Here is a 26,372-nt window from a genome sequence, read left to right on the forward strand (position 1 = left end):
GTTTCTGATTTCTTCTCATCTTGGACTTGCTTGCTTGTGCCTTTGTATTTCTTAAGGTTTTTTTATTTGTATTTTTTTATTGTCAGTATTGTAATCACATATTGGTACAGTTTTTACTGGAGTGATTAGTCCTTTTGACCAATTCGGTCCTTTTAACCATTCTTTGTTCATGTTTTTTTCTCTCTAAAGTTTTACAATATAAATAGTTTTATAAGGCCGATGGTTATTTTATGGTAACACTTACAATTACTTTGTTTAGTTGTACGGCGAAGGAGAAAATTGTTTATAAGGTTTTGATTTATACTGTATGCATGGCCTAGTGAGGTTATTTCAATATAACATATGAAGTTTATTCAAAGCATTCAACTTGTGTTTGTTGGCTATCCACTGAAATTCTCAATATGAAGTCCAAGGAGAGGTTGATGCCAGGAAGGAGCCAATTGTTAGGCTGAAAACACAAAATGAACTATCAGGAAGAAACTTTACATGTGGCCAGATTAACAATGTGATACATTTTAAAGGAGAAAGAATTCACTGGCCAGCTCAGTGAGACCAGAAAGCCTGAAAGACCACAGAAGACAACTGAAGTGGATGATCAAAGAATTTCCTTTCCCTTTACCTTCCTCTTTCCTTGGTTAAGAAAAACCCTTCACAACACCTACTTAAGTCAAAAAGAGTCTTGAGGGTGAAGGCATTGTTGTCAAAGTCTCCAATGAGAATTCAGCTTCATGACTTTGAATACAGAGGGTTTACAACAAGCTGCAAACTGATGGTTATGCAGAAGAAAAAGCCAGCCGACCCCAGGGACAAAACCAAACAAAAAAACAATTTTATGATTGGAGTAACAGGATGAATTCTGAAGTGTACAAGGCTATACGCTCAACTCAAATCCAGCCAAACGTTGGAAAATGGACAGCACTTCACAATACAAACGAAAAATGACCAAACGCAGAAAAACGAGAAGGTGGAAAGAGGTGAGTGAGGAAAAAAAAGACAAACAAACTGGGACCATGCGTTGTGTGGAGCTCCCCGTAGCCTAGGCCTATTTAAGCTTAACTAAGCGAGGGTTAGTTAGAGGGATCCAGTCCTAACCATAAGCTTTATACAAAAGAGGAACGATTCAAATGCTGTGATTACTCTGGAAGTAGAAAAAGTCCAATAACATCTGACTTCCACCATTGCTCCTTTCACAAAACTGTGGCTGCCAGAAAAATAATTTTTTTTGTTTTACTAATTCTGATTCCTGAAGAGGACAGACTCCAAGGTTGGTTGGAAACACAACCAAAAAGCAAACAAACAAACAAAAACTGTGCTGTAATCTTGATGCTGGTGATCTTGAGCAGCTTTCTCAGTAAGCACACAAATATGACTGAATTTAATGGCCCCTCATATAATATGTGTATGGAAATGTTCTTAGGATGCACAAAAAGTGACTCTGCATGCAAAATTACTGAGTTTTATGACACGTGCACACTGGACAACTTTTTTCTTACTGCCATGTGTATGTTAGTAAATAAGACTCACTTTAAATCAGCGGGCTCATGCTCGCTGCCTCCAGTCTGCATACTATTTGTTTACAGCTAGACCCCCTTTGCTCTATACAAGAAACAAGTTTGCTTGGAGGTGAAGTGGAAACAATGTTGATGATATAAGAGAAAAGGCTGCACTAAGACACAAAAGAAAGAAGAAAAATAACAGATATTGGAAACAAATAATGGTTTCCAAGGTTCAAGGAAGACCTATACAGTTCAATAACTGATTTTACTCAGCTAGTGCAAAATCACAGGGACAAAGTCAAGGGCTGTTGAAAATTAGGTAATTGTTTGCATTTATTTAGTTGACCATTACTATTTTACTACTGTTTAACTCCGATTAGCATAATCAGAGTGTGCACTGGGTTTGTAGAGTTCCAATTCCTTGAATGCTTTCATTTATAATGTAAGGTATGTATGTGTGTGGGGTGGGGGTGTCACCTGTGGCAGCTATGTGTGGGTCTTCTGTGATCTGCTCCAGTCTGCCCAGCAAAGCCTCGATGTTGGCTTTAATCTGAGTCAACTCTGACTTTATCGCCTGAAGTTCTGTGCCTTTCACTGCTGATAGAGAGACACAGACAAACATAGACAGAGAGGAAGAAACAGAAACAGAGGGGAGGGAGGTGAGGAGGGATATAAGTGTCCATGTCCTGATTAATAAGCCTGCAAAGAAAGCAGCACACACTTTTACACACACTATTGTTTAAATTGTTATCCTTTTCCTTTTTATGACAGTAACATCTCTTTCATTTTTGATCCTATTTTGAAGTTTCATTTGTGCCTTTTTTCCTTTAAAAAAGTGCCCCCCCTAAACTTTGAGATTCTCTTTGATTTGATCTCATATCTCAGATTTCTAAGCAGGCAATACAAAACTTTTGCTAAACCCCTTGAATTAAAGCTGGACGTGTGCACTTTAATCACATCATGATCGTTTGATTTAAAATCCATGGCGGTGATGTACAACGACAAAACTGTACAAGAAATGTGTCACTGTCTCCAAAGCTATGGCCCTGGCTACATCGGGTCCCTCTTCTGATCACTTTGATGGAAATCCGTAAATATATTTTGATCTTCATCGTGTGCTAGTCAAAAACTTGATGTGTTAGCAGCACCGGAGATAAAATCAGGGGATCACCAAGAACATCTGGAGTCGCGTGTTGGGATTCATGAGCATCTGTGCCAGATTTTATGACATTACAGTCAAATATCCTGCAGTGGATCAAAGTGATGAATTGCAGTCTTATCCAGTAAATGTTAAATTTTTTCATCTTTTTCTTTAATCAAAGTACTCTGATGTATTTCTGTGAAACTTAAAAGATTTTTCTGATCAAACGGATGAAAGCTTATCTGTGTTTTGAAGATAGAAATGTGAAGAAATCTACTCAAGTTTTATACTATTTCTATTTAGCCTTCCATTTTCCCCTTTAACTCTACCAGTGTACCTCTTGTGTCCTCACTTCTGCACCCGTCCTTCTTTTCTGGTCTTTTACTTTGTTTTTCTGTCCTTTTCTTTTAGTTTTACATTGTATTTGTATTACATTGTATTAAAATTCTAGTTTTGTGTGCCTCTTTTTTTAAAGCACTTTGTGACTCTTGTTTGTGAAAAATACTGTATAAATAGATCATTTTTTCTTTCCTTGCTTGCCTTACCTTGCTGAGCCATGCCTCCCTGAATAAGGTTAAATGCAGACAATTTGGTTCTCTCAGCCAAAGTTAATTATTACTGTAATGTAGTAGTGACAACCTCACCCTCTTTGTTTAATCCCATTAAACCTATAGGGCAATTCAATTTTTGTTTTCAACCTTGAATTTCGACAGACTCTTTGTCTGGAAAAATTCTCCCTTTATTATTCTTACAGTAAAGATATCAAAGGCAATGGAACGGATAAGACGTACACATCCAAAATCCAAAAGATGCATCTCTGTTTGACATAAAAATAAGACAGTGGAACCCTTTGATGACCTTTCAGTGATCTTACAGGCACACACAGCCTCACACAAAAACAAACCTTGAGATAAGAGGCCTGCCAGAAGCTAGTAATAAATCGACACATTGCTGCAGTGACGGCGTTAGTTTCTCTTTACCACTTATCACGACCTCTAGGGAAGAGCTGTTTTTTACAGCATACAGAATCACCAAGATAAAAGTTTTCAAATTTAATGGGTGTTCTGCCTTTGATGCCTGTTAAGATTGTAAAGACTTCACCAGAAGCAACTGGACACAAGCTGCACTGAGGCTGTGCACGTTGCTGTAAGGACTGGGGAAAAAGACATTTTTTCTTTTAAGTAGACTTCAGTTAAAGATGGCTTGTCGTGCAGAAATCGATGATTGGATTAATGAAATTAAATTGTTACCAGGACTTCATGTCTTCACTCTTTCCACCCTTCTCCCTCGCACACAAACCCAAGAATTCCCATCCCCCCTGCTTTTTACAGCTTGTCTGTTCATTACAAGTTATACATGCAGGCACATCCTGAAGCCTTATCACAGAGGCTCTTTTAGAAGGTCGTTCTGACTCCAGACCCCAGGCGATAAAAGACTTGGCAGTCTTTTGTTGCCTGCTTGTGCTGCCATGGCTTTTTGCCTTTTTCCATCTCTGGTATTAGCCACTGGTGTCTGACACTTTTATTTTGGTCTTACATTTTTTTCTACTCAAGATTTTATGAACAATCTCTAAAACTCTGACTTTTGCTCTCTGACTAACTCATGTATACCTTTTTGATCTTTAAGCTCGAATAAGAACAAGCTCAATTCAATACAAAGAATCGACCTGAGCAACGCAGTTTCTGCTGCATTAATACTGCGCTATCTGGAGAATTGTTATTTTGTTGTCCAGCACATAAGATTCCTTTCACACTTAAAGAGTCTAATTTTGATTAATGAATTTATTAGAGTTATTTGACTTCAAACAAAAGGGACCCAGAATCTGCCTTTAATATCTCCCAGCCCACACACTGTGACGTCAGCTCCAGCCAACATTCAGCTAATCCGCATTGTTCAACCCACGCCTGGCGCCTGCTGAATTCTGGAGAGTGTCACCTCTTTGGACGGCTGTGTGAGAATAACCAGAACCAAAAAAACAACTCTGGATCCAACTCATGACTGTACCATAAAGGTAATGATGCACCATTCCTTTCTATGACAAAGACCTGCTGAAATTTTAATGTGATTTAATTAGTTTCCTGTAGCATTTTGCTCATATAGACCCCCTACCCCTTACGGCTGCAAGAGAACTGGGTATTCTAACATGGTACCGTAACATGGCGGAACTGAAAATAAAACATTATGTGTTATCATCCTCACTGTTTTTTTTAATAGTTACAGTGATAACTTAATAATATGAGTGTATTATTATTTCTGTAAGTAAAGAAAATCTACTAAATAATATCCATATTCTCTTAAAGCCGCAGGACACAGAAATAAACTGAAAACTATAAAAGAAAAAAGAAAAAGGCCACATGTAACTGTATGTAACAGCGTTTTTTTTATTTCACAGAACAAAATCATTTTTGTATGAAGCTATATGACTATATATATATTTTAAATGTGATACTGGCATTTGTTGTATTTGATGCAATAATTTAATTTTGACGACGCTTTTGAATTTAAATGCACAGATAATATTCTTGAAGGGGGTCAACAGTCAGCAGGAAAACAAAAGATACTACCATTTAAAACCGATGATAACTTCTTTATTTCAAATGGGAGGGGAAAGGGCTTAGTAAAGTTCTTTGGACACAGAAGTCGCCGAAGTTCACATCACTTCTATCTACAACTAAGACTTCTTAATCCAAGGTTTGTTAAAATGTCAAAGCTAAAGTCAAAACGCTAAAACGGGTCCATCTGTTTCCCATTTCCGTGCTGGAGGGAAGCATCTTCAAGGCAGCGCTGTGATGGATGTGACCCCATGTTAATGCTTTGTCTATGATAGTTTTAATATTAAACCCCCTCCCCCCAAAAAACGCTTTCCATGTATTAGTTTTTGGAATATACGGTGTATACATAGATGACTCTTAACAAAAGCTTATCACGACCTGAAAGGTAAAATCTTCAATTCTTCAAAAAATCTTCAAAATTGCATGAAATGTACTAAATTGTTATGGAAGTGAGTAATAATGGTTAAAGTATCCGTTAAAACGACTAAAACGCATCTTTTTGGAGTTGTATTTGGTTAACATTAACTGCTTTACTGCTCTGGTATCTTTTTTTGTGAAGCATTTTGTGATCTCTGTCTTGAAAGCTGCTATATAAATAAAATTTTACTTACTTAAAAAATGCTTAGAATGCAAAACAGGATACACAAAATCTAAAGTAAAAAAGCAAGAAAACCAAGATTTATTTTTTAAAGAAAAGAATACACAGCATGTAAATACAAATCTAAAAGCTGGGTCATTACTAGATAATTATTTAATTATCCTTTATTAACAATTTTAAAAACAAATATTCAAAAGTAAAAAAAAATGTTTTATTAGGCTGAGATTAGGGTTCACTGATTTTTATTTATATAGTGTATTTCATTACACTCAATGTGCTTATGTCCTCATGTGGGTTGTGTTAAAGCTGAGGTCCCTTGACGGTGAAGCAGGATCATCTTTAGATTTAAGTCTTGATTTGGAACAGCCAGAAGAGCCCCCAGCTGAAGCTCTAAGGCTGCAAACTAGTGGATATGACTTCAACATTTCTCCTGTGTAGCTCGGGGCCAGACCCAGAGGGGTTATGAAAGTGATCAGCAAAATAAAATTCCACCAAAAAATTAAAATCCCAAAATATATAGTACATAGGAACACTGTAGAGAAGCCAGGACTGGTTATTCTGTTCATGCTATCCGCTAAAGCCACAAGAAAAGATGAACTGCATTCTGAATTGGAGGCAAGAAAGAGAATTTTTTAAAATTTAGCCCAGAAAAGAGGTAGCAGATGTAGTCTCCAAAGCAAATAAAAGCATGGATGGCTTTTTCTATATGGGAGTATGAGAACGAGTGGTAATAGCGGTAGTAAATATTAATAGTGAAATGAAAATCATGTGAAATATAAAAATGTCATACCGTTAACCCTAGGTCCTGTTGTTTAAGGATGTCCTGTGTAACTGCAAGCACAACTTAGTTCATATCAGCGAGCATTAGGTCAATAGGAGGGAGAAAAAACTGTTCTGAGATCAAATTTAACTGCCAAAAAATGAGCAGTTAAAAAAGGCTTTTGTTTATTCTCTTCAAAACAATTTGTTATGTAAGTTTAATGAATACACAGAAAGACACTTAAATCTGTGACATGTAAATTGCTTTGTGAGCTCTACTTAGACTGAAAAATTCAGGGAGCTGACAGGGCCTCTGCATAATTTGTTTAGAATCTGAATATGCCTTCAATTCATGTGATGGGAAACTGGTAAAAAACAAAAAGGAAAGAAAAACACAAGAGAGAGACAAGAATTAACCTGATGTTTTGGCCTTCCACTGTCATGCAAAAGCGGGGCTTGAAAGATAGATGAAGAGGAGGTTTGAGACAGGGTGGAGCTGGTTAGAAATTAAAACAGAAGAGATAATGAATAAGAGAAAAGCAAGAAAGATATGTAGTCAGAAGGAAAACGTTTGGTGACAGAGCTGTGTTTTTTTCCTAAAATCAATATCACTGACAATTTGAGTATTTAACAATTTATATGTAAAGAATTGTATATCAATATATGTACGTGCATATTTACTTTCTTAAAATGTTGATATTTATTTTTACTTCTACTTGGAAAAGTAAACAGTAATAAACTAAAGTCAACACATCAGACTTTAATGGTGGATTAACCTGGTGTTTAGCACACATTATGATATGATGGTATTGCAGTGCTTTACAACAGTGTCTTGTAAAGCAATGCTGGCTGATAGTTTGTTCATTTCTACAAGTTGAAACTCACATCTTTGTTTGTTGCCGTTGCTGGTTGGGAGGATGGAGGCGTTACACGCCAGCAGTTTGACGGGCAGAGACTTGACCCGTCGTACGAGGGGTACAGCCACTCTCGGGCGTTTGACTGGCACCACACGTGGAACAGGAGACACTCTGCCACGGTACTCAAACAACCTGCGAAGAGGAAGGGGAGGGGGGACAGTAAGAAGGAAGAAGGGGCATCAAAGTAAAGAAAGACAGAAAGGAGGGTGGAAAGGAGGGAAACAAGAGGAAATGTTGAGATAGGAGAATAGAGTTCAAGTAAGGAGCCAATGTTTTGAAAATGACGTAGACTGTACCAGCATGCTAAAAAAACTACATTTATCTTTAGCTGAATCTATGAAAAATGCCAAAGATGAAGATAGAGTGTCTATGAAAAATTTGGGAAAACTGGACAAGTGGAAGATAAAAAAAGAAGATGGAAGCTTTAGATGTTGTATTATCGCTTATATTCTTTTGATTTTTTAAAGATATTTATTGGTGTTTGGGTGTGTGTGTTGTGTCTTTTATTTTATTGTGTATCCTTTATTTCATGTGCAGAACTTTGGTCAACTTTGTTGTTTTAAATGTGCTTTATGAATAAAAATTTGCATTAGAATGTACCGAGAGCCTAAAAAACCACTATCTGACAAATAGCTATCTGTACAATGCAGGGGAGGCTCTGTCATGGTTTGTGGCTTCATTTCACCTAGTGGTGTGGGGAAGCTTGTCAAAACTGATGGAATTACAAATTCAGAAAAGTATGATCATATTTGTATCCACCATCTGGAAAGCATCAGATTGACAACAGCTTCAATTTTTAATATGACAATGATCCCAAATACACTGCCAGTACAGTACTAGCATACCTGGATGAAGAAATATACAACATCTGTCATGGACTGGCCTCCCCAGAGCCTGGACCTCGACAGCCTTACTGAAGCAGTGTGGGATTGGATATGTGGATGTGTCTGGAAACTTGCTCTACTTAATCAAGATATTTTCCCCTAAACTTTGCTTTCTTTAAAAACAAAACAAAACTTTACATTCAAGTAAATAATTTATGCAAAAAAACTGACAGTAAAACTGAGAATGTCTGGCTTTGTGACTGTGCTGCTCACAGCTATACGTAAAAACAATACCAAGATTTAATGGCCAACATTTATTAGCTGCCTGGCTTTTTTAGTACTTCCATTGGCGACTGTTCAGCAAAGAATCAACAACAACTATTAAGGTATTCTATTAGCCTTGTAACTTCTCAGCAGAGCTTTTGGGAAAAACATCTGTTGCAAATGGTTTACTTGGATTTTATGAGGATAAAAACTTTGAAAAAAGACTTTATTACTATTGTGGAAAAACAGTATTTTTGATCTTTCTGTGTGGAACTTCTGGTAGTTTGTTAACCCCTGTGGCTTTAACACAGTGATTTAGTAATGTTTTGAGACTTTAGTAATTTCAAAGCCTGGCATCTGTGTTTTATTGAGCATGACATCTAAATAAAAGTGGTTTAGAGATTCTAAGGCAAAATAATTTACGCAGGCATCATTTTATCATTTTATGAAAGAGTCCAAATTGATGTCTAGTGCCACAGAAAGAGCCAGAGGAAAAACGTAGTTTTTGAGATCCAACATATGAGCCTCATTTTCTTGTGGTACACCCTGATGACAATCTGCTGATGGCTTGAATAAATTTATGAACTTCATGTTTCACAAGTTTAAAAAATATATGCAAAGTTATGTTGCCAGAGTAATGCAATTGGTTTACATTACAGTTCAACCAAACAGAAATAATCTGTAATAAATTAAACCTTTTGAAACATTTTCAGTTTTAAATCTCAGTTGTGTTTGAACATGTTGCTGCAAATAAAAGAAACATGAGCTCATGCTGTGAAACTGCTGAGGCAATTCAATAAACATCAAATGTCTTTAAACAAATTGGAATAAGCAGAATAAGCTGAAGAGCAGAAATGAATTACGACGGCCCAAACAAGTTGATTCTTAATTTTGAAATGTAAAATAATTTTGAAATAACTTCATTTAGCAATATCTGCCACTGGTTATTTATTTGGCAAAGATTAGCAACAACCAGGCTAATGTAGGGACAGAATGTCAGTTAAAGCCAGTGACTCTTTTATCGCATTAAAAGGTAAACAATTACATAGTTTCTATATCTGCGTTAAAGCCATTATCTCTTACTGAGGTTTTAAATTTTGTTGAGCTAGCTAATGGAAAGAAAGCCTGGCCATGTTGAACTTGTTTTGTGGGTTCAAGTGTAGTCCACAACCATAAGCAGCTTTACAAATTATAAGGCCAGGCCACATTGATTAGGAGAAACAGATAAATAATCTATAACATACATTTATTTTACTATTTTTTAATATATTTGTATTTATTTTACTCCGAGATTAAAAGCAAAGGATGTGACTGCCAGCTCTAATTATCTCTCTAGCTGAATAAAAAGCATGAACTCAACAGTTGCTTGTTTAATGTATTTTCAACAAAGGAAACTTTGTGGAGCTGCTCTGATTCAGCATCGCTGAGAAGAATGAATAATTTAAAGAGTAATAAATTTATAAAACTATGCAGATTTCTATAATGCAATCTCAACAACATAATCCCATTCTGCGTAACACACTGATTTACTTTAAATGGTAAGAATGTGGCCATCTCTTCTGTTTGTGTGAGAGCGATGAACTACTGCAATTTAAGTCTGAAAAAGGGTTCCATGAACCTCAGGTCAGAGTGCATGTTTGGGCATAGTTAAAAAGTTAACTGCTTAAATCAAAATCTTTATTTACACCCAGGAGAAAACATGTCATGAGTTGGTTATTCAACTCAGGTCATGAAAAATAATGAAAGTTTTTAGAAACCTTTTGGATTATGGTGATTTAATTCAACCACTCTGGGAACAATGACCTCCATTTGGCTTTACTAGATTATGTGCTATGAGACACAGTCCACCCAAGCCTGCAGTTTGAAACTTTTTGGACAAGCAACATAATTTTTTGGTCTGTTTTCAGTAATACGCCCAAACAAAGTCCATAACCTCCAGATTTACACACTCCTGGAGGTTGTTCAGATATTAGATAAACTGAGATTTTTGCAGATAGCAATAAAACTGTAAAGTCAAAGGGCTGATAATCATCGCAGATAATTTGTCCAGATGGCATGGCGATTTCCTCCCTTAACTTAATAAAAAACCATGAAATGGTAAATCATATTGTGTAATATGAAAACATAATACCACCATTAAAGCAAAGCTGTTCTGCTGGGCCACGCAAACCCTAGCAGAAGAAGTCCCTGATCCCCTGATTTACTGTAAAGATCATACTTTAGGAGATGGATAAACTTTGATCCCAGCTCAGGTGATGTAGGGTCATGAGTTTCAAAATAAATAAGATACAGTAAGAACAATGGGAAAAAAGATGACTGCAGAAGCATTCTCTCTCATAGAGTCCATTTTTGATATTGAAGTAGATCCACTTAACTCAGATTTTTCAATTTTAGGGTCATCGTGTTTTATTTCACATGTGCACAGCCTCAGCCTGAACACTCTTAAGCTATAAAAATACTTATAGCCTGGACTGTTTATAATATTTTTACAGTTAAAAATGTGAGTGAAAAAGTGAGATTGACACATGGGATGGGTGTAAATCAGTGCTGAGGTCTGCAGCCCAGCTGGTCAGCATGTTTCACCAACTGTTAACAAAACGTGTCTGTCCACTCGAGCTCAGAAAAGAATCTACAACTCTGGTTTCGATGCTGGAGGGACTGAAATGGGTTTGAGAACCCAAATTGTGGCCAAAAGGTGAGTGGGTGGAAACTATTGATTTGTTTTCTTCGCAGGGTGGCTGAACACCGGGAATATGACTGTAAACATCTGGAAGGAATTCTGTGTAGCAGTGCTGTTCTTTGGAAAGCTTTTGAAATAAGCCAGTTAAGGTGGCTGGTTCAGATACCTGATTAAGAATGGGACATGGATGCCGCCGTGTGGAGGCGCATCTTACCCGCCCTTTCCCAAGTCTGCCAACAGGACAATCCAGTCTGGAGCAAGTGTCACATAACAGAAGTAATAGATGGAATATTGCACATTACTAATATTAGACAAAAAATCTCACTGATGTAATGCTTTATTTGCAAATGCACAATACAATCAAGTTGTCATGTGTACAGTGATCCTAAACTTGTAACAGTAAACAAGGCTAGGTTCATGAAGCAATGTTTTTGCCAGTTTGGCCTGGAATAACTTGGCTCACATCAATCCCCATCAAACATTATTTGGGATAAGGCTGTGAGCGTGTTCCCAACTTTTGTCAGTGATCTTGTAGCTAAATGAAAGCACATTACTGCAGAAAGGTTTCAAAATCTGGTGCTAATCTTTTCCAGAGCAATGAATTATTATAACAGCATATGAATGTCCATAACTTTTAGCATCTTCACCAGCCACACAAGGGTGTTCACAAACCTTTGGCCATAAATTCTCTGTGTTGCTCCTATGCTCTATCTGATCTTTAGCAAAGAAAGCCCCGATTAATTAGAGTGAGGCTGTCTTTTGTTTTGTATTTTTAAATTTAATGTTTAATTTTAAAAGAGGATATCTGTTGACAGTAGATATCTACACTACGTGAGGCTCACAGCTGGTGTGGTAGAGATGTACTGAGAAGTTTTTTTCATTTGTTTATTGTTAAGACCATGACTTGTGCATGTGTAGTAAGTGTCAGCCTGCATTTCACTGACTTTGCTGTGGGTGTAAATGCACGAATCGGTTTCTTCCTGATTAGCTTTAAACGTGTATGGGGTCTACAACTGGGAAGTCATTAAATATGTGTGTTCTTGAAATATTGTCCTAATAGTATATACGATTATTAAATAAGTTGTAGGAAGCAACCACTTTGTTCAACATTTCTGACATACTTGTCTTTTAAATAAATTGGCAATGTGAGAGTCATGCTGTGGTAATCCTTGGATGAGGTGCTTATTTAATTTCAAACTGATGGTGCGTATAAATGATCTTTCAAGTCTAAACCACAGAAACTGGTTTACGCTGGGTTCAAAGGATTGCATATGCTATCCACACAAACGCCATTAATCCTTTATGGCATGCTGAATGAAATAAATTTAGACTTTTTTGCAAGTGACAGTATATTGGAACGTGACAAGAAATGTTGTCATTCAAATGTCGCTTCCACAGAAAATAACACATTTAACTCTAAACTTAAAGGAAAATATGAAAATATTTAGACCAAATAACTATTCACAACCAAATTGGTTAGCGACAGGTTTAGGTTAGATCTATGTTCCAGTTTCTTTGTGAGCACATACAATATTTACCTCAGCTAGTCTTCCAACAGAAAGGGGGTTAGAGTCATGGTCTCCATGTCTCCTCGGCTGACCTAGTGTGCAGGCCACATGTTTTTGTGTCTCTTTCTCTCTCTCTCTCCTGTTTTTCCTCTGTCTGCGTGGGCGGAGCTCACCTGGGCTAATCAACCACCTGCCACGGATCTGTCTGATTGCATTCTTTGCCCAAGCCACTATTTAAGATGGTGGTTCAGTGGACTTCTTTGCTGGATTGCTGAGTAACCTCAATTCCCTGGACCTGGCCCTGCTTCCTGACCTGTTTTCCCTGAAGTCTGGTAGTGTAGTGTGGTGTGGAGTGGAGCAGAAACGTGAGAATGAGGACGAAGGAGTGGAGTGTGTTATTTGGACCCGTTTCCCTTCCTTCCCTGGATCCCTGGAAATCCTTAACCCTTCGCACTGTATATAGTTTCACCAGGTGATTGTGTAAATAAAATTGTGACTTTTCTTTCTAACCCTGCTGGTCTGTGCCTCAGTCCATTCCGTCCTTGTGACTGCAAATCAAGCTACTAGAGCTTACAGTTTGTAGTCTTTTCTATACATTGGAATTCTATCGTTTCATAAAACATATTTAAACTACTAATAATTCGGTGAAAGAATAAGATGGGAGAAAGATGCTTATTTTCTCTACTACTTCTTCTGAGTTCATTTTTATATACTCTTGATATTAAATATTCTCCAAATATTGTTAGTTGCCCTGCAGGTTAGAACGCTCTCCTTGTAACTCTGATTTTTTTTTTTTTTTTTTTTTTTTGAGTGCGCATATCCCATAATCAGTGTTGGGTGTAACACATTACAAAGCAACATTACTTCAGTTATATTTACGCATACTGTAGCAAACAGTTGTGGTCAAAAGTCATACACTCCCTGACATTTCAAAATTGTTCACCCAGTTCTTGTTTTTTAAGGTCATTAAAGATGTCTTCTGTACAATCATACCACCCTGGACTACAAACAAAATAATTTCAGAGGTGGCAAGAGTAGAGATACTTAAGTAAAACAACATTTTTGAAAAAATTAAAAGCTGATGTACTCAATCAACTTCTTAACTTAGGTAAAAGTAAAAAAGTACAGACTCGGAAATGTACTCCAAGTAAGAAAATAAAAAGGAGCACTTTAAAGGACAATTCTACCAGCTATTTATGTGCAATGCTAACTGAGTCATATGCTATATTAATTCAGTATACAAGAATATGAAATGAATATGAAAGTTATTCAATCTAAATTCTAATTTTCCTGAATGTACTCAGTTTAAATCTGTTATGTAGAACACAGTGAAAAACAATTAAAAAATACCTTAATTTTCTGTTGCCTATATTGTAGAGTTGATTTTGCCTCCACAGTTAAACAGGAAAATGAGTAGGGTCAGGGGTTAAAGTGGGATTCAGCAGGTAGGGGAACACAAAGATTGGTTGTAGTGGCTCAGTGTGGGGAAAAGCCACGATAATTTCCATTGACAGTTCCAGTGTACAGGCTGTAATCAGCTGACTGCTGCTTGAGGTTTACTTTCTTTATAGTTTTACACACAAAGAATTCAACAAGAATTCAAACCCCATGCTTCACAAGCTGTCTTAGCTGATTTCCATTCTCTAAACTGGAGATGGGGTAAAGGCAGTCAGCCTTTGAGGGGGTGGAAATTTGATATTACTTGACAAATTTGAAACTGTGTGGGTGATTATTAGAAGTGGAAATTGTACGGATAAAGGAATACATGCCAATATACAGGATGGGCCATTTATATGGATACACCGTAATAAAATGGGAATGGTTGGTGATATTAAAGTCCTGTTTGTGGCACATTAGTATATGTGAGGGGGCAAACTCCTCAAGATGGGTGGTGACCATGGTGGCCATTTAGAAGTCGGCCATCTTGGATACAACTTTTGTTTTTTCAATAGGAAGAGGGCCATGTGACACATCAAACTTATTGGTAATGTCACAAGAAAAACAATGGTGTGCTTGGTTTCAACGTAACTTTATTCTTTCATGAGTTATTTACAAGTTTCTGACCACTTATAAAATGTGTTCAATGTGCTGCCCATTGTGTTGGATTGTCAATGCAACCCTCTTCTCCCACTCTTCACACACTGATAGCAACACCGCAGGAGAAATGCCAGCACAGGCATCCAGTATCCGTAGTTTCAGGTGCTGCACATCTCATATCTTCACACCATAGACAATTGCCTTCAGATGACCCCAAGGATAAAAGTCTAAGGGGGTCAGATCGGGAGACCTTGGGGGCCATTCAACTGGCCCACGACGACCAATCCACTTTCCAGGAAACTGTTCATCTAGTGGCCTTGAGGTTTCCATTGATGAAGAATGGACCCACTATCGTTGTACCCCATATACCTCACCAAACCATCAGTTTTGTTGTTCCAGCAGTCTTGGAGGGATCCATCCAATGTGGGTTAGTGTCAGACCAATAGCGGTGGTTTTGATTGTTAACTTCAACATTCACATAAAAGTTTGCCTCATCACTGAACAAAATCTTTTGCGTGAACTGAGGGTCCTGTTCCAATTTTTGTTTTGCCCATTCTGCAAATTCTGTGCGCCGATCTGGGTCATCCTCGTTGAGATGCTGCAGTAGCTGGAGTTTGTAAGGGTGCCATTTGTGAGTAGCTAATATCCGCCGAAGGGATGTTCGACTAATGCCGCTCTCCAGTGACATGCGGCGAGTGCTACGCTGTGGGCTCTTGCTGAATGAAGCTAGGACAGCCACTGATGTTTCTTCATTAGTGACAGTTTTCTTGCGTCCACATTTTAGCAAATCCAACACTTCACGAAGCTTAGCAAGCAGTTTGCTAACTGTAGCATGGGAGATGGGTGGTCTCGTAGGGTGTCTTGCATTGAAATCTGCTGCAATGACCCGGTTACTGCGTTCACCAGATATCAACACAATTTCGATCCGCTCCTCACGTGTTAACCTCTTCGACATGTCAATGGCTGTGAACAAAGAGAAATTTGTAAATAACTCATGAAAGAATAAAGTTATGTTGAAACCAAGCACACCATTGTTTTTCTTGTGACATTACCAATAAGTTTGATATGTCACATGGCCCTCTTCCTATTGAAAAAACAAAAGTTGTATCCAAGATGGCCGACTTCTAAATGGCCACCATGGTCACCACCCATCTTGAGGAGTTTGTCCCCTCACATATACTAATGTGCCACAAACAGGACTTTAATATCACCAACCATTCCCATTTTATTACGGTGTATCCATATAAATGGCCCACCCTGTATAATGTAGCACCAATTCACAATAACAGCTGCGTTAAGGCACTTCAAATCGCAATGTAAAGATCCCACAATGTTAGATGGAAACTATCTGAAAAGTGCTTATGAGCATGCACTTGGTGATACTGGCAAAGAAGATCTCCCTTCTCACAGAAAGTGACCTCCAACAATCACAGACAGGGCCCTAACCCTAACCCAGCCATCTGCTGTGACATGTCATGCAGCCATAACATATAAATGCAATGCTTAGTGCATCATGAGAAGTCCACCAGGAGCCAAAGCCTATAGCAGCATAACCAATGGATGGCTCAGGGTTAGCTGAGCTGACCATAAGCTTTAATAACAAAAATGTAAAAAATTTCAGCTTTAAAAAAAAGTTTAAAGCTGAAGGTGCCTGGCGTCTGAACCCAAATTAGGAACTGCTCCACAGGCTTTCAAGCTTGCCTTTTAAATAAAGAAAATTTTAATAGCTGTAGGCTATACTTTCCATTATGCTTCTAGCAGCTCCAGGAACCACAAGTAAGCATGCACTCTAAGAGCGAATTGCTCTATTGGGATAATATGACACTAAACAGCAGTGGCATGCGGTAACTTTTACAGAAAGGCAAACAGATCTTTTTCTGTCACCCAAATAGTGAAAGAAAGGGTTTGCATGGGTTACAGGAAGCATCCCAATGCAAGAAATTCCCACACTAGCCCACATTTTAGCCATGTCTTCAAACACCCCTGACAGCAAAATTCTTTGTTCACTCTTTGTTTAGAGGTAAGGCAAACTTTAGTGGAATTGTGATGAATAAGAGGATTAATAGACGCAACTGGTCTTCTTCTCTGGGAGACAGAGAAACCTCAATTACCCCCACTTCACTGCATTAGACTTTTGTATTTCAAACCAAAGCTTGACACATTTTGACAGCAGTCAAGAGGCTTTGAGAGAGGCTTTGTTTTTCTCCTGTTAGCATGACCATCCCGAAACACGAATGCTTGGCACCACGAGCTTCAAAAACCTCAACATATAATGACACCAAATAACCCCCTATTGTTTTAGTGATTTTCTTTCTCTGGGTAAATGCAAAGATTGTATTCTTTGATTGGATACAGATACTATTTTGACATCTGGTGTCATCTGGATGCATTATCATAGATTCTTCTCACCAAGCAATTTCTGCTTTCTGTTCTGCTCACACATGTAGTTGTTGAAAGTTGAAAGAGGAAAAGCCTCCCTGCTTGCTGAGTTACTAAGATTAGTGAATATGCTTAATATGGTCTGACCTCATATTGTCACAATTATATGTAAATACAGTGTCATTACACGCGAACAGTTGTAATTTTCGTGCCTTTTAATGCCGTTTCGTCATCACTCAGTAAAGTCTGGAAAAAATTATATGAACCCTTCAATTTAGTGATTCGTAGAACAGAACCTAATTTAGCAGCCACCACTTTCAAAGGACTTTCAAAGGATTTTTCCTGATGCTGTTTGCAGAACCTTGAAAAATGACAAGAAGGAATTTTAGACCATTTCCCTTCCATTTCAATTCATCACTATTTCTGGCATATCCTTTCAGAGCTTTCCTCTCTAGGCCATATCTGGAGTCAGATCATCAACTGTGTTAAACTTTGGCCAGTTCAAGATATGAACACTTTTTCTTATTTGAGTAGTTTTTCTTATTTTTTCCTGTGTGCTTTGTTTTTCTTTCTTTCTTTTTCTGTCTTGGTGCATCATGAAACTATCCCAAACGTCAGGTCACGAACGGTTTCACCACCACCACCTTCAGCCGTTGTATGGCCTGGAGGCCTTGAGGTAGCAAATGAAGTACAACAGCTGCGATGAAGTTTCGTTAATAGTGTGCACTTCATTTATTAATTTTTTTATTTTTGTCCTGAAGTGTTGTGGAACCTTTAGTCTTTGTAAAACTGATATATCTTTCATTTGTGGTATTGTTCATTTTAAAGCTTAAAAAAAACAAACAAAAAAAACCACACAAGACACAAGAATGAAGATTTTTTTGCAAATTGTAGAGGTTTCTGCTTTTTGGGTTTGTTTTAGCTGTTTCTCGCCTCTTTTAGGATTATTTATTGTGCTTTTGATGTGAATAGGAGAATAACAACAGTATTAAATTTCTTGCATGTCAAGAACAATCCTCCCTCTAATGTCCTTTGGAAATTAAGATTGGGGATGGTTTACACCAAATCAAATACAGCAGACACATCAAGGGCCATCTCTACAACCCACACTTTAAATTTGATTTCCTTAAATGGAATACCTGCCTCCAAATAACTTTTAAAGAGGTTGTTGTCACTTACATTCACTTTTTTCCCAGGGTGGACTGAAAGTGATTGCTCAGACTGTTCAATAAAATGAAAAAAGGTTACAGGGTTTTTTTTAGGATTGTGACTTATACTGCCTATTCCAAATTTTCTTTTCTTCCTAAAACTTTATTTATTCTTTTCAACAAGAAAAAAGCAGCAAAACCAAAAAAAATGCCCACCTTTCACATGTGTATTTGTCTACTTAACATATGTAAAGATTTTATTTTGAAGGCTTTAACACTAATGAAAATCATTTCAGACATACATGACTGGGAACAACAATTAGCTTAGAGTCTGAGGAATTCCTGGACTACAGATGAAGTTTTTCTTTTCTTTTAACCACAACTGCAATGCCTTTGATGATGACTTTCACCTGGTCTTGTCAGAGCAGTAATAGTTACCACACTGTGACCTGACTGCAGAGGTCAGTTTAAATGGTCTAAATTCAACCAGATGTTTCTCAGATAAGACTTTTTGAAAGAAAGGTACAAAAAAAGAGAAAAAAAATCCCCTTAAGGAGGATAATATTGTGTTGAAAGATTTTGTCTGAAATCTTGTAGATCTTATCAATATGATGAAAGATACTGTTAACCTTCGTGCTGTGTTAGCATTAAGTCTGATCAACTGTCAAGTTTTGCTGTCATAAATATCAGCTCATAGAATCTTGCTGCTGTAAGGATTTGTGACAGTCTCCACAGTGGGCACCGTAATATAAATCAGTCTCTTCAAAAAAGCTGCAGTCCATCAGTAAGTATAAAAGTCCCCACTGTTCCCACTAAATGAGATCCGACCCAGCACATGAAACAGTGAGAAAAAACCTCGTTCAACCATTATCACAGTATTTGGACTGTGTGGTGTGAAGTAAGGCGTGCATTTTTGCATTTTCAGTAGTTGCTGGTCATTAGGAGATGTTCTGGTTCTTTTATATGAAATTCCAACATCAAGACATTAGCTTTGACTTCATTTTTATTTTAGGGACGTGGAGAACTCTCTGGGATGCAAAAACTGGTATGTAAGACAGATGGTGAGCAAACGGTATGGTGAAAAAAGTCCTGAATTTTCGATGTGCTGGCACACGGTGGCACACAGCCGAGTTCAGGTCATTTCTGCTGAGTATTAGAACTCTGCTTTGACAGTCTCAGCCTGGAGGCCTCCAATAATAAAAAATGCTGAAAACGTCTGGGTCAAAGCCAGAGACCGAACTGTCATCATCAGAAAGATCCTCCACACATAATTTGTGTTCGTTTGAAACAGAAGTTGGTGTTGTCCAGAGTGAAACTGCAGACACGGAAGAGCAAATGGCACAGTTCTGCAGCACTATATACAGATCAACAGTATTAACAGAAAAAAATGTACAAATATCCAATCCAGTGTTAAAAAGTAAAAATGTAAATAATAGTGTTATGTATATACAATTTGGGTTATTGCACATATTGCACATATTGGTACTGCACAGTGGTGGTTTATAGATGGGGGGGTGGGACTGTGTTATCGGTGCGTGTATGAGCTAAGGGTGGTTATGGCCTTTGGGAAGAAACTGGGAACTCTAAAATAATGAAATAAGTGATATACTGTAACTTTTTCAAATTTGTGGCATTTTTTATAGATCAAAATATCCAACCCGATATTTTGACCTTTACAATTTTCGTTTATTCTAAATATATATATATATATATATATGTAGTGGTCAAAACATTTTTTCCACAATTGGAAACTAATAAAGGGCCTAAAACCCATACTTTCTCTGTTACTGCTGGATAGAGATGTCCATATGTTACCTGAGGGGTTACTATAATTAACCTGTTGCTGACAGCTGAAAACAGTCCATGTGTTACCTGTCATAGAAGTCTTCTCTGTAGTAGTCATAATCAAACTCATAGCCGCTGGGTAGAAAAAGCACAGCAGAACATAGAGTTATAGAGTATTTTTCATTACACGAGCATGAAACTACACATAAAGCACCATATGGCAAAAAAAAGCTTTTTGGCATTTCCATGCAGTTTATAGTTAAAAATACAAATGAAAAATAAGAGTGTATAAAATAGTTACAATCTCTGTGGGAAAGAAACCAGAAAACCAGACAAAAGGTATTGAAACCAGAGATAAAACAAGAGACAATAGATCGTCAAACAGACTGCTAGAGGCCAAGAATCAGTGCATTTATGACACATATTTTAAAATTCCTGTTAGCATCCACAGTCTGTTAGCATGTCCTGAGAAGCACAGTGAAGTGAAGCAGGTTGAAAAATAAACCTGTTCCTTTTATCACTAAAAATGACCAGTCACAGTATCACAGTTGGTAGCTATGAGCCTACTTTAGTATGCAGACAATGACAGGTTTAAATGGTAGAGTGAACATGACTCAGCACCAATGTAAATATAAAGAAAAGTCCTCAGTACTTCTTTATAGATAGATAGTGTGGCAGGGCGTGGTCGGTGGATCTTCTGCGGCGAGGCGGACACACCTGAGCACCATCAGCTATCACGCTGCACCCGTATTAAAAGGCTGTACTGGGTCCTGAGTGTTGTTGTTGGAGTGTGTGGCTGTGAGCTGAAAAGCTGCAGCCAGTGTGTAAACAAGCAACCGTGAATAAGGTGCTGAAAAGCATGAGTACATGGTCGGGTCTGCCGTGGGTTTATTACAAATTGATAGATAGAAACTTTATTGATCCCAGAAGGGAAATTGTTGTTATGCATTGTAGGTGGTTTTTGATGCTATACTACAACTTTCTCGTGTGTGTCCATTTGTTTATGTAGCAATGCCGTTTGTGGTCATATTACTCTCTGCCAGGCTTCCTAATTAATCCCTTGGCCTTAAAAAGAAGCTTTTTAGCAAGTTCCTGAAACACTCAAAGAGCTGCTTAGGAATTTAAGTGACACATTAATCAAATAATCGATCAGTCTGATAAATAGCAGTGTGTACCTGTAGAGAGAAGCTGCTGATCGTTTCAGGCCTTTGGGTCTGGGCTTTGGCTCTCCCGCCATGTTGATATCTGGAATATATATATATATAAAAAAAAGAACAAACACTCTGTTAACTACCAAATAAAATTATATTAATCGATTATTATAAAGTACTGTAGCTAGATCACAAAACAGTAACCCTATCTGTACAGTGTCTTTAACGTAGATCTAAGCCAGTTCCTGTGTTATCTTGTAACTTCCACTAGAGGTAGCTGTTGAGCTATTTTACAACAATAACAGTGCCAGCTGTTAGGTCAGTTCCCGCATACTGTACAGAAGGGGAGGGGAAAAAACCAAAAAAGTAACCCCTCAGCTGTGTTTGTTACTTCGCTCATTCTCTTATGTCAAAAAGGAATATAACAGTACATCCAAAGTACATGCTCTACAATAATTACACGGTTGTAGAAGCAATTACAAATATATGTAGCTGCTGTGTAGGCCAAAGAAAATGAAAGAAAATGAAAAAAAAAAAAAGAAATTATCAGCAAACTTTCTGAATCAGACATCCAGCTAAAGGTGTGGAGGGCCTGAGCTTATTTTAGCTGACTGGGATAAAAGCAGGCTATACCCTGAAGAGGTTGTCTGTCAACCACAGGTCTAACAAAGACAGACTGACAACCAAACAAACCTTGGAAAGCATGTTTTAACCCAGTATCATCTTCCTTTGAGGCAGGGGCAGATCTAGAAGGGTGGCAAAAATCATCCCTTGCCACCCCAAGTGCCACCCCAGTTTTGCATATGACAGTGTTGTTTATTAAAATAAGATAGCATTAACAGTTTGAGCGTAGTTACAGTCAACAGTGAATATAAATGCTAAAACTGAAGATATTGGATAGTGTTCCCCCCCTGCACCATTAACAAATGGTTCAGCCCATAGCAGGTCCGGCTTTTTTCTTGTTTTCAGTAGCAAGCGATGCTTATGATTGTGCCAGAGCACATTTTGAACAACACCATGGGAATTTCGGATTTTACACAGGTGGCTGGATGTTACACTCTGGAAATGGAAGGAAGGTGAGTGTTATTAACCCTCTGTGGTCCACGGACACGCTGCACCTACAAATCACATGACTATGTTAAGCTGACATAGCAAAAAAGCTGCAGCCATGCTGAGTCTCTATTTCAGCCCACATTGAAAGTTCGGACTTCAAAGTTTTTAAATTTTAATTACAGGCCAGTAAATCCAGAGTTATGATATGATGTGTGTTTTAAGCGTTTTCTAAGGAAAGCGAGAAAACAGTAAAGAAAGGAAAAGAAGCCACCTCTTTCCTATCAGTGGAAAAATGCACCATGTCGACCAATTTTTAAAAAAGTCAACATGTGGGATTTTGTTGTTTAGGAAGAGGGAAAAGTTTTGGGAGTGACGGTAACGGCAGCGAGACAGAGCGAGCGAGTGAGAGAGAGAGTTTTTAGATGTGGGAGATTTGTGACGTTTAGTGTGGAGTGTATACTTAGTGTATTGTGTTGTCTTGTGTAGTTGTTCTGTTGTGTAGTCGTTTTGTTTTGTGTGTCAGTGAGGGCACTAATGAATGTCACTAAGGCACATTTGCAACGTAAACACTGTCACTAAGTAGAAAACCAGCGGAGTGATACACCTCCTGTTGTCAGGCCTGCAGGTTTAGCCCTGTGCTGTTCTCCTCTGTCTTTTGGTGGACAAACCTTTTTTTTTACTGGCACACATCATTTAGGGGCATCTTATTGCAACACCTGATTGTTCTCTCATTTTAGTTTTAGTAATATTTTTAAATGGTTGTACAAAATGAAAAAACGGCAGGTGTATTGGCTGCATTTTTAGATAAATAGTTGTATCTGTTTACAAAATGTACATTTTATATTTGCATTTCAAGTTATAAAAATTTACTCAACATGTCTGTGTTTTTTTTTTTACAGTAAAAAATACTACTAGGATTTAAAGTTCTTTGTGTGATTTCAGATCAGTAATAGTACTATTAATAGTAATAGTAGTACTAATGCAGTGTGTCAGTGAAAAAAACAACTAAATTCAGTTGAGCTGAAAAGAATGATACCAAACAAGGCAAGGGGAAAAAATAAAATGAAACAATCTGAGGGTGAAATACAAACGTAAACTCAAAAGGAGTCAAAAATGGCCGGTTGTATTTCAGACAGTGCAGATTTCTGACATTTTGTGTAATTTAAGCATGTAACAATGTGATTGTTTTCTAACAAAAAACAGTGTGAAACTTAAGTTAGACTTGTGTTTGTAAATGAACCGCCCCATGTTGTGTAGCTTTCTGGATTTTATACTTATTGGGCTACATATTTATTTATTATACAGGCTATACAGTACATAACATCAAAACTCACATGTTTTATGTAACTAAAGTGTGTAATTATGTGGGCTACAGACAATAATTAAGTTATAGACTATATTTATATGAAAAACATGTATACTTACTGCATTTGAATCATTTTAACCATATGTAACCACCTGCATATGTGTTTGAAAAGAAAACCTTGATTTTGCCACCCCATTTGATTTCTTTGCCACCCTCTTGCCACCCTAAGAAAATTTCTCTAGATCCGCCCCTGCTTTGAGGCACAACAATAACCCGTAAATCACTTTTCTCCCCTCAAGTCCTGAAATAATTGTTGTGTTCTTCTAATGTTTTGTAAATACTGCAATATAAATTATGAACAACTAAAATATGAAAACTTAATTACACCAAGTTAGGATTAATGAAATATGTATGTTTTCAGGAGGCAAAATGATTTGAATGAATTGGGAGGAAAATAGTACAGAAACTAAGAACAATGCGTCCTTACTGTAAGATTATTAAAGACAGTTTGTTGAGACGGTTTTTTTGGTTCATATTTGTGTTGTTAATTACACAGTGAAAGGAAAACAAAGGATCTGTCATTATGAATGATGAAAATGTCATGAGCTGATTCCTACGTTGTGGTCTTAAATTTAACAGACTATTAGAGCTCATTTGCTCTATTTCCACCCAGCATGGGTAGATGGTTAATGGCTAGTCTGCTAACAGAGGGGGAAAAACAGAACTTGCACTGATGAATCACCATCCATCCATTTCTAAATCACTTCATGGTTCAAAGTCCCCAGAGCACCAGAGTCAATTCCAGCATGCACTGGGTCACGGAGCACCACAGCTCACCAGTCTATCACAGAACAGCATTTACTTTCCAGTTCACCTAACCTGCATGACTTTGGATTGTAGGAGTAAACCAGAGCATCTCTATGAAAGCCTTACAAAACTGGAGGAAACAAACTCCATACAGAAGAAAAGGCTTCAGCAGATTTGTATCAGACTGGGACCCAGAACTCGGAATGAAGCACTGATACTGCAGCCTCTCACAAATCAGTGAGATATTTAGATATTTCCAAGCAAAAATTACTGGCAACTTGGGAAAATACCTCTTCAGGTTTGATGTGCGGTGTTTACATGTGTTTTTTCACTCTCCAAAGTATCTTTAGATTGTAAAGTTTACTGAAGCAAAAATACAGGCAAGTGCAGTAAAGCAGTAAAATATACTCAAATATAAAATAAATTAAAAGTTTCAAAAATGGTTGAAAACCTGTTTGTTTAAAATTGCTGTTGCTTAAGCTAAATTAGTAATAAATCAATAATATTGTGATCTCAGTTCTGCAAAACTACTAGCACCACTTTATTAGTTTGTGATCGTATTTGACTACAAGGAGAGGATACACAGCACGTTGCTAAAATCAGAAATATTAAGTAAAGAATCAGATAAAACAATATGTAATAATATAAATAGAATCAGATAAAACAATATGTAATATTATTGTAGTTTTAACATTATTGTAATGTAGTGTGAGTTAAGGCAGAAGCAAAATGTTACATGGGGAGCTATTTGGGCTGGTTACAGAGGAAGCAACAGGAAACACTGTTGACACGAGCATTTTAGGAGAGCAAACAGTCTTAGCTCATACTGGCCGTTCTGTTCATCTGCTTGAGTATGATTGTTGATCAACTAACTGCTAATGAGCCAGTGCCTGTGAGCTACTAAAAAAAGCAGCTGATGCTAGTCATCCAACACCAGCCCCCCTTAAATCCTCCTCTGCTTGAATATAAGGTGATGCTCCTGTCTTGTTAAATTTTATGTAGTGCAGGCAGCACTTGAAGCATAAAGACATCACCACAAGTTGAAAAGTATATAAAAGGATTTGAAGCTGATGGATAAGCAAATTGCATTTGGATACTGTGGTTATGTTTAAGCTATGTTTGGCTGTACTGTGCATTTGAGTTTTCTGCTATGTTAAATACTACGAAGGCAGATGTAACATTTCTGCACTTACATGAGGTCTTATTGCCCAAAAAAACTGTACATTTTACAGTAATTGAAAACACCGAGTTACTAAATTTCGCAGACAAATTTTTTCATCTGAGAAATGTTGAAAGATGAAGACAGAGATGAAGAAAGATGAAGAAAAAGGATCCATTGAGGATAATAACAGGATGGAGCGAGGATGAGGACGGAAAGTGAGTTTTCAGCAACCAGAGGCTATAGATTCAAGCCTTTTAACTTCACCGTGAAGGAGAGTGTGCACGTGCATATGTGTGTGTGAGTGTGTGTGTGGGTGTGAGTGTGTGTGTGAGTTTGAGGCAGTGATCCAGAACTGTGACTCCAGCCAGGTGTGAAAATGGTTGGAGTCCATTGGTTTGCAGGAAACACACAAACACACATACCTTCCCCTCTATGACCTAGGGAAAAACACAGACACACACAGACACACACAGTCCACCTGCTGCTCCATATGCCTCACTGACTTTACCTGTAGGTCCTGCTATTTAAAGAGGAAGTCTGTTAGGGACACACACACACACACTTTCTATGTCCCTTTGAGGAGCAAGTCATTTCAGTCTGTAAAAACACTTCATCTGTCAGCTGATGAGCGCATTAAAATTATAGTGGTTTATGAATCAATACTACGCTGATATGATTACCTTGGCTGGAGCACTAACTTTGTGCTCTTGTCTAAAGCAAAAGGTCAAAATATGCGTTTGATGACACAACATGCTGGGGTTTTTTCTCATGTTTTACAGTGTTTACAGAAATTTGAGGACCATAC

General features: G+C 37.6%; 1 protein-coding gene across 3 annotated transcripts in view; it reads right to left on the bottom strand.

Moving 5' to 3' along the window:
- raly (RALY heterogeneous nuclear ribonucleoprotein) overlaps positions 1-26,372 on the bottom strand; it is a 113,100-nt gene that overhangs the window by 13,342 nt on the left and 73,386 nt on the right. For 2 of the 3 annotated variants that reach the window (XM_005453612.4, XM_025907389.1), the window contains exons 3-6: positions 21,264-21,333; positions 20,176-20,223; positions 7,432-7,595; positions 1,974-2,093 (exon numbers count right to left, since the gene is read on the bottom strand). In XM_005453612.4, the coding sequence (XP_005453669.1) occupies positions 1,974-2,093; positions 7,432-7,595; positions 20,176-20,223; positions 21,264-21,333 (402 nt within the window). The remainder of the gene's footprint in view (positions 1-1,973; positions 2,094-7,431; positions 7,596-20,175; positions 20,224-21,263; positions 21,334-26,372) is intronic. The other variant, XM_003448436.5, reaches the window with a different exon arrangement.

Source organism: Oreochromis niloticus, linkage group LG5 (genome assembly GCF_001858045.2).
Source record: "Oreochromis niloticus isolate F11D_XX linkage group LG5, O_niloticus_UMD_NMBU, whole genome shotgun sequence".
In the NCBI taxonomy this organism is placed as follows: Eukaryota; Metazoa; Chordata; class Actinopteri; order Cichliformes; family Cichlidae; genus Oreochromis; species Oreochromis niloticus.